Source organism: Monodelphis domestica, chromosome 6, assembly GCF_027887165.1.
Source record: "Monodelphis domestica isolate mMonDom1 chromosome 6, mMonDom1.pri, whole genome shotgun sequence".
NCBI classification, from domain to species: domain Eukaryota; kingdom Metazoa; phylum Chordata; class Mammalia; order Didelphimorphia; family Didelphidae; genus Monodelphis; species Monodelphis domestica.
This window is the reverse complement of record NC_077232.1, coordinates 27959512-27976962: the sequence shown is the minus strand read 5'-3', so window position 1 is coordinate 27976962 and position 17451 is coordinate 27959512. Positions and strand designations below refer to the sequence as shown.

The window sequence follows — 17451 nt, the reverse complement described above, 5'->3', positions numbered from 1 at the left end:
GATGTGGGGGGGGGGGGGACAGTGGCGGGAGCCCGGCCTCTCCCCAGGGACCCAGGGCTGTTTCTTGGAAGAGCATCGGCTCCTGGGCCTGGGAAGGGACGGGGATTTTTGTGGCCAGTGAAGGCAGCTCTCTGGGATCGTCTCCTCCGTCTGCAGTGTGCGGCCGTGCCCTCTGGATCCCCTCCGCTCGCTCCCCGCCTCCCTGCTGGGACTTGGCAGCTCGCTTTACCGCTGGCACTTTCTTCCATATTTTAAATATTTTTGTATAGAGAAGCCTTGCAAATGGCTGCCGCGGGCTGGTCCACACCGCCTTTTGGCCCGAGAACATGCAATCACAAGCCACTCCTGACCCTCGGGCTCTTGTCTGTCCCCTGGGATCCCCTGAAGCTCCCTGGCTTGGCCCCCGCAGCCCCTCCGCTCTGGTCTCTGCTCTCCCTTCCCAGAGAGGCCAGCCTGCCCTGAGGGGTGATGAGGGGACATCTTCAGGGGGGCGGCTCTGTCCTGGCCTCCTTCCAGACGCTGCAGGGATTGATCCAGCTTTGAAGTGATCTGTGCTTCTAGACATCTGTATAGAGTCAAACCAGAGGCACCCGCCCTCCAGCCGGAGCCCCTAGCTTCAGGCCCTCCCCCACATGTTCCTGCGCTTTCTTTTGGGGCAGTTCTGGGGCCCATCTGATGCTTTCCCTCTTGTTCCCCCCCAGATTTGCTGACCATGAAGGAATACCACTGTCTGCTGCAGCTACTGTGTCCAGACTTCCCGCTGGAGCTCACTCAGAAGGCAGCCAGGTAGACCCTGGGTGCCCCCTTAGAGGAAGCCCAAGGGGTAAAAATGGGGGGAGGCCCCAAAGCAGAGCGGGAGGAGAGGCCTCGTCTGGGGGCTTTTACCCAAGTCATCCTCCAAGGCCTCCCCTCAATGAGCGAGGGCGGAGGGGGAGATGGAGAGAAGGGGAGGCCTGGCAGAGCCGCTAGGCAGGACGGCACATGCACTGCCCGGGTTCTAGGAGGAGAGGCCGGGGCAGACCGAAGGCACGGAGAGGGGTAGAACATTGGCTGAGACGGGAGAGGAGAAAGAATGGGCTCATTTACTGCTGAACCAAACAAGGGCTTCGGCAGCTCCCAGGAGGGCTGGGCAGGGAAAGTCTGGGACCTCTGCTGCCAGCCCAGGGAATCCCACTTTTCTGGGCATAAAACTTGATTGAGGATAACACACAGACATGGGGAAATTGGGGATTGCTCCTAGGGGAGCCTTGCCCCGGAAGCATTTCCCTGGTCACCCTCTAAGCTTGCCCTTATGTCTCCCAGAAGAGGACTCCTCTGTGTGTGTGTGTGTCTGTCTGGCTGTCTCTCTGGCTGTGTGTCTGCCTGTCTGTGTGTGTGTCTATCCATGTGTGTGTGTCTGTGTGTCTGTGTGTGTCTCTGTGTGTATCCGTGTGTGTCCGTGTGTGTCTGTGTGTGTATCTGTGTGTGTCCGTGTGTGTGTATCCGTGTGTGTCTGTCTGTGTCTGTGTCTGTGTGTGTCTGCCTGTGTCTGTGTCTGTGTGTGTCTGTGTGTGTCTCTGTCTGTGTGTATCCGTGTGTGTCTGTCTGTGTCTGTGTCTGTGTGTGTCTGTGTGTGTCTCTGTCTGTGTGTATCCGTGTGTGTCTGTCTGTGTCTGTGTCTGTGTGTGTCTGTGTGTGTCTCTGTCTGTGTGTATCCGTGTGTGTCTGTCTGTGTCTGTGTCTGTGTGTGTCTGTGTGTGTCTCTGTCTGTGTGTATCCGTGTGTGTCTGTGTGTGTGTGTGTGTGTGTGTGTGTGCGCGCGCGTGTACCACAGCCATCAAGAAGCTTTACTGGACCTCTTCATGCCTGTACATCTGTGGCTTCCTGGGGTCCCAGGATCGGTGCAAGGCCATGGTTTGACCCCCGCCTCTGTGGTCCGTCCTTCTGCCGTGGGGGCTGCTCTTCGTGGCCGGGTTCCTGGGTTCTCCCCTCCTGAAACATGACCAAACAGACCCAGAAGACTCCGTCCTCTTCTGGAGATCGGGAAGTCCCACGCCACCAGAGACGGCTCCCCAGTGGAATTCCCAGCGCTGCGGGCCATTTGGCATCTCATGATGGAGCTAATTTTGCCAGCCATGTACAAGACGTGTTTTGGAACCCTTCCGAGACACTGTGGGTTTTTCATCTCTTTCCACACACACCTGGCACCCCTGTGAGGAGAACAGCCCAGGTCAGAGCCTTCTGCTGGCCAGAGGAGCCCCGGACGGCCAAGCTGGAAGCCGTGTCACAGGCCCGAGGTCATTCCCCAGCCCTCGTCCCGCCGAGTGCTTCTGCCATTCCAGGTTCCCCTCGGCCTTTGGCCAGGCTGAGGAAGACGCAGGCCAAAGAAGAATTCTCTGGAAGCGTTTGGCCTGAGAAAGGAGGCAGTCAGCGGGGGTAGCCCTCAGGCCTCCCTCTTCCCCCGTCAGTGAGTGTTAGAGAGCATCCTCGGGCACTGGCGGCCCCCCATCGAACTCAAAGCCTCATTATCCCCATTCCTGCCACGAGCCTGACGTGGCCTCCTTCTCCATGGGAGCGGAGGCCTCCCCTGGCACCGGCTCCTCGTCCAGAAGAGCGCAGGACGGCTGCAGGGCTGCCTGAAGACTGTTTCCTCCAAGCCTCTCCTGCCCCAGCTGTGGGCCTCTGAGTCCAGAAGGCTATGGAGCTCCCGTGTTCCAGAGGTCTTCTGCAGCTGTGCTGGCCTTGGGGCTGCCCAGGAGCCTCTGGGCAGGGAACATGGCGGCAGTGTTGGGCCGACATTGCAGGATGGACTTTGGGGAGGCCCTGGTAAGAGCTAAAGAGGCGGTCCGTGAGCCTCTGGGCCCAGGCTGTCACTGGAGAGGAGAACAGAGGCGAACTACCATAGGAGGAGGCGGCCCAGGAGAATGGAGGACCACAAGGAGGCAACTCGGGAGAGCGGAGGGCCGCAGCCTTGCTAGACTGGTGCCTGTCGGCCCCGGGGCCTAGGCCCAGGCGTCAGAAGGAGGCTTCCATCTGGGATGATGTCTGTGTCAAGGAATTCATTCCATAAGGAGGCCACAGGCTTGGTGGACAGTCAGCATCTGGGCCCGGCTGAGAACACAGGGTTGACGGGGCGCTCGAGGCATGTAAGGGGCAGAGCGGGCAGTGACCTCTTCTGAGCTTGGGGTGGCACCTCTCACCTTCATTCATTTGCTGCTGAAGGATCTCAGACACCAATTGCCCAAAGTCTCCTTCGGGGTCCCGAGGCTCCCCCTGGGCTTCCTCAGACCCTCTAAGGTGAAGGAGCCGCCCCTGAGCTCCAGAAGGGAGTCATCCGAAACATCCAAACCGGCTCTGTGTGGCCCCATGCCAGTGGCCCAGCTTGAGGGGAGCGCCATCCCCTTTGCATCTTCATTTTCTCAGTGCTTAGGAGAGGGGAAAGAGCTGGGCTCTAGGCCCGAGTCCGAGCTTGGGAGGAATGTCTGGGTCACTCGCGGCCTCTGGGCCTCCGTTTCTATGCCTGTAAAGCAAAGGCTCCCAAGGCCTTGGAGCTCCTCATCTAGGATCTCTTCCTCCAGCGTCCAGGCTGACCCTAGTGACCCCTCCTGGGCAGCGGCACAAAGCACACCCATCTTCCTGCAGCTCTTTTCGCTCCCCTCTGAGCCCATCACGTTGTTAACTCTCCTCCCGAGTCACAGTGTTAACAGGGAAAGCCCTGTTTGCCCATCTCTCCACCTGGGATTAATAGGCACAGCCAGGCCAAGGCGGGGAGCCCAGGGTCCCCAGAGGTGTTCCTTGGAGCCAGGCCCTGTCTGTCCCTGCCTCTTCTCCACACCTCCTCAATGCAGTCGGACCCTTGGCTCTAATCGTCACAGGCTCCAAGCCAAGAGAGTTTAGCACCCCCCCGCCCTTCTCTAGGGGCTCAGCCCAAACAGCACCCCCGGCCGTCCTTGGAGCTCCCCGTCCCTGGCCGTCAGGCGACCAAGAAAGTGAGGGAGACTTCAAAGGCCAGAGAGGAAAGAGGCAGCATCGGGGGCTGCACTTGCACCTTTTCTGGGGGTCATTGCCATGCAGCGAGGGGAGGCCAGAAAACGCCAGGCTATTGACAAGGCAGAGCAGGGGTAGCGTATTAACATCCAAGTGTGAAGAGCTCCGGTGCCGCCGCGGTGTCGGGGTGTCGGGCTCCCTTGGGGGCCGGGGGCTCGTCTTCCCTGACCTGCCCACAGAATCCTGGAGACAAGTGAGGGAAGAGGAGCAGCAGCGGGCCACCCTCCTCCCTCCGTGCCTTCGTGATGCCCGGGGAGCCCCGGCAAGCCGAGCCCACTGCAGATGGGAGGTTTTGCCGAGCCCCTTCGGAGGGTCGGGACGAGGAACAACGGCGATGCCATCTCTCGCTTAGGGCTGCTTCCGTGTCAGCCGATGGAGGCCCTGAAACATTCCGAGAGGCGCCTGTGCCGCTCGGGGCCTTCCTTGGGGCCGTCTCCCTTTGGCCTGTGTCCCCGAGAGAAGGGCAGGCCCAGGAGGGAAAGCCACAGGCCTGTCGGGCCCCTCAGATGGGCCGAGTAAACCCAGGCAAAGGGGCACACCGGGAACTTGGAGGCTGGCGAGGGGAGACAGCGACTGTACACAGGGAGAGCCAAAAGAGATGCCGGATTACTGGGCAGAGGCCAGCAGCTAGACACGCAAGAAGGGGTTCCCATGAAATGTCACAGTAGCTGGAGACCCAGGCCGGAGAGGGGCGCTGGAGAGCGCGCAGGTCGGTGAGAGGAAGGGCAGGGGAGCACGTCTAATGGAACCGAGGGCTGTCTGTTGGGCCCCGGGCTGCTCGGGCCGCCAGAGCTTCGTAAATAGAGGGTTCGGGGGACCCCTGTGGGCAGCGGATGAATGAGGGTGCTGCTGCTGTCCGCCGGGTGACAAAGGTGCGGGTCCCAACCAAGCTGGTGGCTCTGTGAAGTGACAAGAGGGGGATGGATTTGAGAAATGCTGTGGGAGGTAGAAGCAACAGGATCTAGCCACTGATTGGATAGGTGGAGTGATGGTGTAGACTCAAGAATGACACCAAAGTGGGGCAGCTCAGTAGATGGAGAGCCAGGCCTAGATCCTGGAGGTCCTGGGTTCAAATCTGCCTACAGACCCTTTCTAGCTGGGTGATCCTGGGCACATCACTTCAGCCCGCATTGCCCAGCCTTTACCCCTCTTTGGCCTTGGAACTGGCGCACAGTATTGATTCTAAGATGAAGGGAAAAAAGAATGATCCCAGGTCGTGAGCCTGATGACTGAAGGAGAGCCGTCTGGCTTTCAGGAGGAAAACAGTGAGTTCCCACTTGGACACGAGGGGCTCCGGATTGCCACTCCAGACCAGAATACAGAATACAGTAGACCAGGCCCCCTGATCGGAGCTTCATCCTCTCCAGGCCTTCTCTGCAGAAAGACAAACTCCAAGGTGTGATTCTTGAACCTCAAACCTCTTGGATTCGGCTTCCAATAGCTGGGCTCTCTGCCCTGACAGATGGGGTCCCCCGGCCCCTCTGGGGAGCTCGGGGAAGCTCCTGCAGTCACCCGGCAGGGAGTCAGCCCGGGAGCATTCGCTTCCTTGGCACCTGTTTGGCCCCAGCCCGCTCCTAGTGGCAGGGTCATGGAGGGCGAGGGAAGGCTCCAAGTCTGCGTGCCGCAGTCCTGCTTGGCAGCAGCGCCCCACCCTGGGCCTGGCTCTCTTAGAAGCTGAGCCCCTGGGGAACCCCGATCCCTCCCAAGGAGGAGGGCTGCCTGTCACCCTCCACAGACTGGAGCAGGAGCTGGCCGGGCCAGTGGGATGGAGCCGAAGGGCGCGGGAGGAGACGACGAGCTCTCCCAAGTTTTCAGGAAGAAGATGCCCAGTACAGAAGTCTGTTGAAGGGCCGCGGTGTTTGTGGGAGACCCCTTGAGGAGCCCTGTCCCCGCTGCTCCTCTTCAGACCGCCCGTCGCTAGCCTAACCAAGGCCGCACTCTCCACGCTACCGTTTGTCAAGGGAGGCAGTTTCTGGGGTGCAAGTCCCAGAGAGCTGCCTGAGGGAAGGGCCAGACCAGGGCAGGGGAAGGAACTGGCCCAGAAACACTGGATGGGCTCTTGGACAGCCTAATAACGGACAGGTAGCTCTTTGGTGGTGGTGACACGGCTTATCTCCATTGTGTCAGTCCCGGGGCTGAGGCCCTCCCAACATTATTGTCCCATTACACAGATGGGGAAGCTGAACCTCCTCTCAGATTGTCCCTTCCCTAGTGGTCCAGCCCCTTTGTTGTCCAGGACAGTTGAGTGCCCCCAGTCCTTTGGGGGTTAGTGTCTCCCACATACTCAGGCTGGGAGAGGAGCACGGCTCCTACACCAGCTTCCTTGTCAGGGCCCTGAGGTCACAGCAGAACTTGCCTCTTAGTGAGAATTAAAAAATGGAGGCCTCAAGGAGGCAACTGGGTAGCTCAGTGGCTTGAGAGCCAGGCCCAGAGATGGGAGGGCCTGGGTTCAAATCTGGCCTCAGACACGTCCCAGCTGAGAGACCCTGGGCAAATCATTTAATCCCCATGGCCTAGCCCTTACCACTCTTCTCCTTAGAACCAATACACAGTATTGAATCCAAGATGAAAGGTAAGGGCTTATATTTAAAAAACAAACAAAATGGAGGCTGCTGCCCTGGACAAAAGGAGGAGAAAGATCCTGCTTGGGGGCAGCTATCTGGCTCAGTGGATAGAGAGCCAGCCCAGAGACGGGAGGTCAGTGCTGGGTTCAAATCTGGCTTCAGACACTTCCCAGCTGTGTGACCCTGAGCAAGTCCCTTAGCCCCCATGGACTTCTTCTGCCTTGTAACGGATACTCAGTATTGACCCTAAGACAGAAAGGAAGGGTTCCAAGAGCAAAAGACCCTGCTTGGGACAAGGAAAACAGAAGCAGCATAGCATCTGCAAAGACGATTTGTTCGGACATCCGCCCAGCCCAGGGCTCTTCCTGACCACAGTGAATCCGTGCAGTCAGAGGTCCTGAGCAGGGAAAGAGGGCAGAGGGTTTGGCGTGGCTCCGTGGCTCTCCCACCCCGAGCCACCCTAGGAGCTTGGGAGACGACCCTCCTGCACCCCAGCTCCCCTCTCCACGTTTCAGAATTTGGGCCGTTTCCCTGTTCCTGGGATCTCCCAGTTTAGAGATAGACAGACATGATGGTCAGCCTCACGGTCAAGTCCACTCACTGAGCGCCGATTCAGCCTTGCTAACTGCCAACAGATAGAGAGAAGCAAAAACCAAGCAGCCAGCCACTGCTGCCCCAACATACCCTTCCTGGCATCAGACTCCATGTGTTTTTCCTTTCCCAATAGAGAAAACGGAGAGAAGCGGAGCTCAATGTCTCCCTCCTATGGCATTCAGCAGGATCTCCTCCAAAGGGCCTCCTGCAGGGACTGCCTCCAACCACAGGATCCAGAACCTGGCAGGGACCTCCTTTTCTAGATGAGGAAACTGAGCCCCAAGGAGGGGCAGTGGCTTGCCCAGGGCCATGCAGACAGGAAGCCTCCAAGGTAGAATTGGAATCTAGTGGTCCCTGAAGTTTCTTCTGGATGGATCTCCTCATCAAACACTTGGGGGGCAGCCGTGGAAGTGCAGAGAGGAATGACTTGCCTTCTTTGAGTGAAGAGGAGTGAGCTAGCAGGTGGGAGAATCACCGTCAGACACTAGAAGCCTCAAAGCTAGAAAAGACCCAGGAGAGGCCATGAGATCTGGAGATCCCTGAGGTACAGGCCCTGAGCTGAGACACAAGTAGGAAAGTGGGGTACGTGGTCTCTGCCGTAGCAGAGCTTCCCAGAGAGACACCTCCATGGCATGTTGCTGCACCAGTGTCTACCTGCCTCAGTTCTGGAGACCCCCAATGAGACAGAGCTCGCTCCCTGCCAGGGAAGCCCATTCTATCATTAGAAGATCCTCCTTACATGCAGCAAGTCTCAACTTGTCCCTCTACATCTTCTCCCCATTGGTCTGGGTTCTGACCCCTTGGCTTAAGCATCATGAGTCCAGCTTTCCACATGACAATTCTTAAAATACTTGGAGATCTCCAAAGGACATGAACAAGCCATTCTCGGAGGAAATAAGACTCTCCATAGTCCTATGAGGAGATGCTCCAAATCACTAGAGATTAGGGAGATGCAAATGAAAACAGCTCGGAGGCAACACCTCATGTCTATCATACGGGCTAACGTGGCCAAAAGGAAAATGACAAATATTGGAGGAGATGTGGGGAAAGAGGGCCCTAATACACTGTTGGTGACACTGTGAGCTGATCCAACCATTCTGGAGAGGAGCCATAAGGAACCACACTACACTGTGCATGCACTCTATCCCACGACTGGCTCTGTATCCAAAGGAATGACCTGTGCCAAAATATTTTGGCAGCTCCTTTTTAGGGGCAAAGAATTGGAAACTGAGGACTCGTCTGTCCATCACTTGTGGATTGGATGAACAAGTTGAGCTACGTGGTTGTGATGGAATGCTATTGCACCGTAAGAGATGAGGAACAGAATGAGTCCAGAAAAACCTGGAAGGACTTACATGAACTGATGCAAAGGGAAGTGAGCAGAACCAGGGAAACACTGCATACAGTAACAGCAATATTCTGGGATGATCAACTGTGAAGGACTGAACCATTATCATCAGCAAAGCAAGTTCCCAAGATATCCACAAGGGACCATGTGGGAAAATGCTGTCCATAGTCAAAGAAGGAACTGTTGGAGTCTGAGAGCAGACAAGCCATGCCATCCCTCATTTTATTTCCATCATGAGGTTTTTTTAAACCATTATATGTGTGATATGTCTTCTGTCATCACATGAGCAATTATAGAAACATGCATTGCATGAAAGCATTGGCATAACCCCTATTAGACTATTTACCACCTCAGGGAGGGAGAAAAACTGAACCCTAAAATGTCAGAAAACAGTTGTCAAAGATTGTCTCTCCATGTAACTGAAAAAAATCATTTGAAATACTTGGAGGCAGCTCCTGTGTTCCCTGCAGCTCTTTCCTTCTCTAGGCTAAGCATTCCCAGTCCCTCCATCCAGGCTTTACAAGTCATTGTTCATCACCGCCTTGGTCCCCCTCCTCTGGACATCCTCCAGCTTATTAGCCTTAACCTAACTAACTTTGTAGTTGGCCCCAACCTTGGGGCAGCAAGTGCTGGACCAAGAGTCAGGAAGACCTGACTGTTCAAATCTAGCCTCAGACATGCACTAGCTGTGTGCTAGTGGGGCGAGCTGGGCAAGTCATTTAACCTCTGCCTCAGTTTCCTCATCAGTAACATGTGAATAATAATAGTAACGCCCAGGATCGTTGGGAGGACCAAATGAGAGAATAATTGTACAGTGCTTAGTACAATGTCTGGCCCTTAGTAAATGCTACATAAATGTTAACTCTTATTATTATAGCCTGTTGAAGTCTTGAATTGGATCCTGACTTGGGCCTGTCAGCCATGCTTCCCAGTCTGTATGATCTATAAATCCAATGGACAAGCCATCCATCTATGCCTTCATCCAAGTTATTCATAAAAATGTTCAAGAGCTCTAGGCCCTGGGTGTAAATCTTAGAGCCCCCCACTGGAGACTGCCTTCCAAGCCAACATAAAACATGAATGACTTCTTTGTGGCCGTTCCTCGAGTTCCAAATCTAGCTAGCTGCGAGATCATCCGGCCCATGTCCTTCACCTTTTCCATAAGAGATTTCATCACTTGCTTTGCTAACATCGAACTGGATCTCATAGCATTCCCCTGACCAATCAGTTTAATAAGCTTATCAATAAAGGAAATCACATGGGTCTGGCCTGACCCCGACTCACCATGATCACTGCTTCCTTTTTGTAGATGTTTTCCAACCATCCTTTAATTCTGTGTCCTGGAAGTCCAAATCAAAGGCACACTTGGTGGCCTGTGGTTGGCAGCCTCCATTCTTAACTTTTTTAAATAATTGGGACATTTTCTCTTCTCCAAGGCTGGCCTATCTCTCCCATTGGCCCTTGCCTTTCTGGCATTGTGAACAGAACTTTGGCAACCACATCAACCAGTTCTTCCAGTCCCCTGGGCAAGAGTTCCTTTGGGCTGGGCGACTTGGACCCCCCAAAGGCATTGAGGTGCTCTCTTGTTGTCTCCCCACAGATCTTGGCTCTCCCCTCCCTGGTAGCCATTTGTGTTCTGTCTTTCCCAATCAAGAGAAAACAAGCAAGTGTAGAGCAGCCTCACTTGTGGTCCACTGTCTGTCATTCCATTCCCCCTGACTCTCAGGCTTCCAACCCTTCTCTGATCCTGCTCTCTTCCCCAGCATGGCGTAAAAAGCCTCACACACTCTCCAACACTCATTCTCCCACACACAACACACACACCTGTACTCACTGGCCCAGGGCTCAGGCTCTTCTGCTGTACCAACCTTGCCACGAGCTTCCATATTTCCCAGGGTGGGAGTGCAGCACTGCTTCCCTGGCCCAGCGTTTGGATCTTCAACCCTGTAGCTCCTGGGCCGTTTCCTTGGCCCATTCTGACGAGCTGTGTTGGCTCTGAGCTGAATGAAGGATGGTGGTGGAAGCATCTGAAAGGAATGCTTGTCTGCATGGTGAACCAACTTTCTCACTCCCACCCCTTGCTCCTTACCCATGACCCTCCCTCCCAGCTGGGTGGGTATTTGTGGGAAAGATGGAAGGGTGTGTGCCGCTAGCTGGATTGGGAATTGGCAGAATGGCCACCAAAGGGGACATAAATGGTTCAATGTTGGCTTGGAAGGGGGTCACCAGGGGAGGCCCCCCAAGACCCACACTGGGCCCCGAGTTCTATAGCTTTGTATCAACAACTTGGACAAAGGCACGGACGGCCTGCTCATCAGATTTACAGATGGCATCAAGCTGGGAGGGATGGCTGAGAGGATCCAATCAGGATCTAATTCAGTGGGCTCGGTGGGCTACGAGATTGGGCCAAGCCTAAGAAGAAACTGAATAGGACACATGGGGGAAACGAGCCAAAGAAGTCCAAAAGGAGGGGGTGCAGCAGTCTGCAGTTCCTTTGGAGATCTGGGGATTTGGTGATAGGAAGATACAGACAATGGGGCGGCAGGACATGGCCAGAAAAGCTCATCCAATCCTGTGCTTCATTAAGAAAAAGCCATGGCGCCCAGGAAGGAAGAGGGAGGTGGCCACGCCACCCTTGGAGCTTATGCTCGGTTGCGGGGGACACCCTACTTCAAGAAGAATGCTGATCCACTGGAGGGTGTCCAGAGGAAGGGGATGGGGGAGCTGGAGAGCGTGCCATGGGAGGATGGTGGAAAGACCTGAGAATGGCTAGCCTGGGGGAGGAAAGCCCAAGGGGTGCGTGGGGGCTGCTGGCAAGGGCTTGAAGAGCCATCCTGGACCAGGGTTGGGGTGCAAACTGAGACCTAATGCCATCTGAGGAAAATCTTCCTCACTGTGGGATCCTTGGAGCAGCGAGTTCCCTCCTTGGGGGCCTCCAAGCGAAATTGGGGAGACAGAGAGGCAGCTCCGTTGCATGGCAAATAGGTACCTTGACTGTTCCAATGTATAGAGTGGCAGAGTATGTGAGGGACGTGGTGTCAAGGAGACTATACTAGCTCTCATTATTATTGTGGGGGGATTCCTCCAGAGGAGCTGGACCGGGGGCCCTCGCTTCCCGGGCTCTGGTCATTTCTGGGTAAAACCCGATTTACGGGAAGGACTGAGAGGGTCCGAGGGAGGTGCTCGGAAGCCTGGTGGCTGGAAGCTGAGCAGGTTTTCCCCTCTCACCCAGGATCGTACTCATGGACGACGCTATGGACTGCCTCATGTCTTTTTCGGATTTTCTCTTTGCCTTCCAGATTCAGTTCTATTATTCCGGTAAGCGGCGGCCCCTCCGGCTTCCCTCTCCCCTCTCTGGCCGGGCTTGGCCTCCGCCCGCCCTCCCCTGGTCCGGATCTGGAGATCTTGGCAGTTTTCAGTAATTAAAGATCATCCCTTGGGCAGAAGCGGGTCGTGTCCCCGACACCCTCGACTAAAGAGCCTCCCTCGGGACGCAGAGGGGCGTCTTCTGGGCCCGGCCCCGCCTGCCAGGCCCCCCGCATTCTGCTGGCTTTTAGACCAGCTCGGGCCCAGGGGAGCGGCTGCTTAGGCGGCTTTCTCTGCCCCTTTGGCTGGAGGAAGGCCTTTTTTCCTCGCTGCTTCCAGGAAGCTGTCAGCCCAAGTTAGCGAGCATGTACTAGGCACCTCCTGGGTGCCAGGCAGGTACCAGACACAGAGAAAGTGGGAGCTCCTCAGTGTAACGGGAGAGGCAGCAGACATAAACGGGACGAAGTGGAGACGCTCTCTGAGGGCGAAAGGCTTCTTGAAGAAGCTCAGCCTTTAGCGGAGACTTGAGGGGAGCCAGAGATGCGAAGGGAGAGAGTTCCAGGCACGGGGGCACAGCCAGGGAAAACAGCCAGAGTTGGCAGGTGCAGCGTCTTGTTTGAGGAACATCAGAAAGGCCAGGACCGCTGACTGCTACGCCGCATGCACAGGCAGAGGGCAGCCAGGAGAGCCAGATGTGGACACTTCCCAGCGGAGTGACCCTGGACAAGTCCCTTAACCCCCACTGCCCAGCCCTGACCGCTCTTCTGCCTTAGAACTGCTACTGATTCTAAGACATGGTAAAAAACAAACGGGGGTTTTTAAAAAGCCAAGCAAGGGTTTTCCCATTTGAGCCTGGAGGCACTAGGGAGCACTTCAGGAAAATCACTTTAGTGGCTGGATGGAGAATGGGCTGGAGAGGGGAGAGACTGAGGCCGGCAGCCCCCAGAGTTGGGGCAGGGTGAGAGGAGGAAAGGGGGCGCACAGGAGAGAGGTTGTGAAGGCAGAAAGAGCAGGAGCTGGCGACAAAGGGGCCGAGAGAGGGAGGACGACCCCTAGCTCGTGAGAGCATGGCGGTGCCCACACTCAGCCAGCCCCATCACCCATCGCCGTCCCCACACCCTCGGCCTCTGTTGCACAGAATTGTCCAGGGGCTCCCCCGTCCCAGGGCCGAGGCTGATGGTGGAGGAGGGCCACTTGCTCAGGCACGTCTTGGTTCCCCAGAATTCTTGGAGAGCGTGGCTGCCATTTATCAGGACCTGCTGACAGGCAAAAACCCCAACACCGTCATAGTGCCAACATCATCCAGCGGGCAGCACCGCCAGCGGCCTTCCTTGAATGAGACCAGCGCCCTGGAGGGAGTGGAGGCTTCGCTCTTCTATCAGTACCTGGAGAACCTGTGTGACCGCCACAAGTACAGGTTAGTGCAAGGAGCCCCCAAGGCCCAGGAGAACGAGCTCATCCCCAGAGTAAAGAACCAAGGCCAGCCCCTGGGAAGGTGGTGCCAGGCAGTCCCCTGTCCTGCTGGCCACAAGGATCCTCAGCTTAGAACTGAAAGGGCCCTGGAGCTCATCACACCCAACTTCCTTGTTTTAAAAATGGGGAAACTGAGGCAAGCAAGTTTGAGGACTTGCTCAGGTTCGTCGAGTATTTGAGGAGGGGTAGCTCCCAGGCCCAGGGCTCTATCCGCTCCCCCCAGGAGCTTGTAGTGCTGCCTCTGACCACTTGAGCGAGCCGTCCTGAACTTGGGGGTCACATGAAAAGGTGAGGCTCAGCCCAGCATCCTGCTGAATTCTGGCCTTCGCCGCTTCCCTTTCAGCTGTCCACCTCCACCTCTGGTGAAAGAAGTCCTGAGTAACGTTCAGAGACTGACCTTCTACGGATTCCTCGTGGCGCTCTCCAAACATCATGGAATCAACCAAGCCCTGGGTAAGGCGAGGTGCCACGCCGGGCAGAGCCATGAGCCTTCCTGCCTGCCCTGACCAGGCCCCCTGCTCCCTCCCTGGAAGTCCTGCCCTGACATGAAGCCACCCCTCCTGAGGCAGCTTCTGATGGCAGCCATGCCCGGCCCTCAGCAGCTCTGAGAGTCCCCTCTGTAGACCGTGCTAAGGCCTGGTGGGGAAGCCTTTGTGCTCAGTAAGAAAAAGAAATCCACAGCTTGTGAGGGGCAAAGAAAGCGGGGCGGGGGGCACTGCTCCCTGCTCCTCGCTGCGCCCCCAGTGCTGGTCATCCCAGGTCCCTGCAGGCCTGGCACTCGGGACTTCCTCCTTGTTCTTGGCCCCATCTCTTGCCATGTGAACCCCAAGCCTAGGCCTTCATGGTGATGTGGATAGGCAGGGCTGGAGCTGCCCTCAAGGTGTTGGCCTTAGTTCAGTCTAAACCTCCCACCCCTGAATACAGGCAGAGCTCTGAGACAGGACAGAGGATGGATTTGGTTCCCAACATCCCATGAAGCAAATGTCGCAAAATCCACAAACACATGAATTTTGGGGTTTCCCAGGGCACAGAAGTTGACACTCTGCATAGTCTATGGGGTGTGTAGTCGTATCGTGTCTAAAAAAAGGACAGATGAGCCTCCACTCAAAAGCGCCACCCGCCATGTGGGCCTCGTTGCTGGTGGAGGCTCTTGCCTCCACGTTGTGGCCACTGAAGGTGGGGGTGGCTGTGGGGCAGCTTCTTACAGGGAGACAACAGTGAAGTCTGCCACCTCCACTGACTCTTCCTTTCCCCAGTGGTTTCTCCCAGTGCGCCATGTTGTTTGAAAGTATTTGACCCCTGGAGAAGTTTTCTTCAACCCCATTGTGTCTGGGGAATAGGGAGGCCAGAGGAGAGGGAGACCCAGGAGTGGCCTGGATGGTGAAGCAGCCAGAACACACATTTACCCATTGGGTTCACCCCAAAACAGTCCCTATAGACTGAATAATACCGGATGGCCGTGTGATCCTGATAGGCTCCCTCGTCTCAGGGTGGCCACAAACCTTTAATTTGTAAAAAGTACCGCATTTGTGTGTGCCCAGAAGCCCATCTTCGCTGCCTCCAGTCTAGGCCAGAGGTCTGGCAGGGACAGGAAGTGTGGCCCCGCCCTCTCAGCCTTGGGGTGATGCTCCAGCATTCCTCAAGGCAGAAATGGGGCCTCTGAAATCTGAATGCAGCAGATGCCCACGAATAGCTTGCCACCCCTCAGGGTCACTAAGAATTCCTCCAATGCTTGGAAGGCCCAACCAAACCTCCCTTCCACCGTGGGTGGCTCCAGGGCCCCGTCGGCCCCCCTCTCGCATGGTTCCCTCTCCCTCAGCCTAGCCGGGCTTGCCCTTGCAGCCGAGGCCACCCTGACCACTTGTGCTGACCGAAGCTCTGGCCACCCTGCTTTCCTGGAACAGAGCTAGATAATTACTGACCTCTGGTGTCACCCTGGCCCACATCCGGGGCTCTGCTACAGCCCGAGTCTGCCCTTTTCTTCTGACCCCGACCTCAGTGGCCCAGCCTGGGGCTGTTCTCCACCCTTCTCATCCCCATGGGTGGGCCCTCCAGCCTGGAGGCTCCCAGAATCCCCCTTGAGTCTGCTCCCAGACACATCTTGGAGGGCAAGCCCAGGCTGCAGCTGCCCACGTGGCCTTTGCTTGGGCCTTGGGCCATGGAGCCCAGACGTTTCAGGGAAACCCCACACTATGGCTCTCCTGTGTTCTGGGGCCATCAGCCTGGCTGGCGTTAGTGGGGAGCACCTATCCCCAAGCCTGGGAGACCCAGCAAAGGTATTCTCGGCACCCCTGGGCCCATTCCCGTGTCAGGACATGATGGCAGTCCCAGCAAGGTTCTGCAGAGGGTCCTGCGGGGCCCCCAGGCTCACACCTCGCTGCTATCTTCCAGGGGCTCTGCCCGACAAGGGGGACCTGATGCACGACCCAGCCATGGACGAGGAGTTGGAGAGACTGTAAGTTTCAGTGCAGGGGGCCGGGGAGGTCTCGGGGGAGGCGGTCAATTTTCTGGTCATTTCTTCTGCCTCGCCTGGCCTCACTCCTGTGGGGCAGTCACCGAGGCTCCGTTCTGCAGTCAAGAGGCTTCTTGGGGAGATGGGACCCCTTCCAGGGCCAGAAGGCACCTCGTTGCCTGCCCTCAGGCCTTCTTCCCTCCTCCAGGATGGCCCAGGTACCAGGGCTCCTCACCACTACCACCTCTGGCCCAGAGAGTGGCTGTCCACGGACCTCTCCCCGTGTGGGGTCCCCCTGGAGACCCCTCCACCATCCCCGAAAAGTGGATGCAGAGAGTGACGGCTCCACCGAAGAGACGGAGGAGTCCGAGCCCTGAGAGGCCCCGGAGGGCCCAGCACCCTACCCTGCCGGGGCCAGCACCCCTGCACAAACTTCTCCCCCATCCTTGCACTGTCATCCTTGCACCAGGTCCCCCCACCGTCCCCCTTTTCAAGACTCACCAGCTGGGCACATAGGGCAAGCCCTTCCCCTCCCTCCTTCCCTCCCTTCCTCCCTCTTCTCACCCCAGTGGCACACTCCCCTCTGCTGGCAGGCACAGTGAGTGACAGCAGGGCTGGCAGCAGAGTGATGAGGCCCCCACCTCCACGAGCTCCCCCCAGATTCACCCACACTTCTGGGAAGACGTTGCCATCATCACCCTCACGGCTGAGTCACCAGATGATCCCATGGGATCAGTTTAGCAGGGAGGGCCCCCCTGGGGGCCTCAGTGTGCCAGGCCTGAGTAGCTAATGATCCCCTGTGGGCGTGCCAGTCCAGAAGGGGCGGGAAAGATGGCGATTCCCTTCTTTAAAAACTGTCCTCAATCTTTGTTCTGTCTTAAAGCTATGTAGTTCAATATGTGAAACTATAATAAAGTCCCTTGTGTCCAGGAGATGCAGTCTGAGGCCATTCGGAGGGCGGGAGGGAGAGGGTGGCACCTGGGCCTGAAGAACTGAAAAGCCTTGTGGGGCTTAGTCCATCTCCAGCGGGGTTGGGGCCACACACGAGCCGCCCCCCCCCCCAACACTGGGGCTTGTCTCCCAATCTCTGCCGTTCACAAGACCTGCCCAGGCCCTTTAGGTCACTCCCCGAGAGAATGCCACAGGGAGCAGGCCAGGCCATGGAAAGGTGGGGTTGAAGGGCAGAGGGAGGGGGGAAGAGAGGACCCCAACCTCTGGCTGCCCAAGGGGCCCCAGCGCCTCCTAGACCCCCCTAAAGCTCCCAAGTCCAGAGGCAGAGAATGGGCAGATCTCACTCCTTCACCAGCTGTTTCCTCCAAAATTTCTCCAAGGGGGGAAGTTAAGCTCACCCCTCTCGAGGGCTCCATGTCGCCCCCTTAACCAGCCAAACCATCCCTCCAGATGTCCAGGACTGTTATTACTCATTCAATTGTGTCCAGCTGCGACCCCACTTGGGCTGTCTGGACAGGCGTACAGGAGCTCTGGGCCATTTCCCTTTCCAGCTCACTTCACAGACAAGGAACTGAGGCCAGCCGCACCCTAGCAGGTGTCTGGAGTCCTCCCGATCCCAAGTCCCGGGTTCTGCCATGGGCCTGGCTGGCCCGATCCCCTCCTCCTCCCCCTCCAGCCAGGGAACACGAGGCCCACACGGCCCCAACTCAGCAGGGAGGTTGAAAAGTCCACTAATG

At 56.9% G+C, this 17451-nt stretch overlaps 1 protein-coding gene across 3 annotated transcripts in view; it reads left to right on the top strand.

Moving 5' to 3' along the window:
* The window catches only part of CSTPP1 (centriolar satellite-associated tubulin polyglutamylase complex regulator 1), a 173384-nt gene that overhangs the window by 155586 nt on the left and 347 nt on the right, over positions 1 to 17451 (top strand). For 2 of the 3 annotated variants that reach the window (XM_007497406.3, XM_001370007.4), the window contains exons 4-9: positions 702 to 786; positions 11765 to 11850; positions 13060 to 13255; positions 13655 to 13764; positions 15703 to 15766; positions 15972 to 16695. In XM_007497406.3, the coding sequence (XP_007497468.1) occupies positions 702 to 786; positions 11765 to 11850; positions 13060 to 13255; positions 13655 to 13764; positions 15703 to 15766; positions 15972 to 16140 (710 nt within the window). In that variant the 3' untranslated portion in view covers positions 16141 to 16695. Of the gene's footprint in view, positions 1 to 701; positions 787 to 11764; positions 11851 to 13059; positions 13256 to 13654; positions 13765 to 15702; positions 15767 to 15971; positions 16696 to 17451 lie in introns of those variants that run through there. The other variant, XM_007497407.3, reaches the window with a different exon arrangement.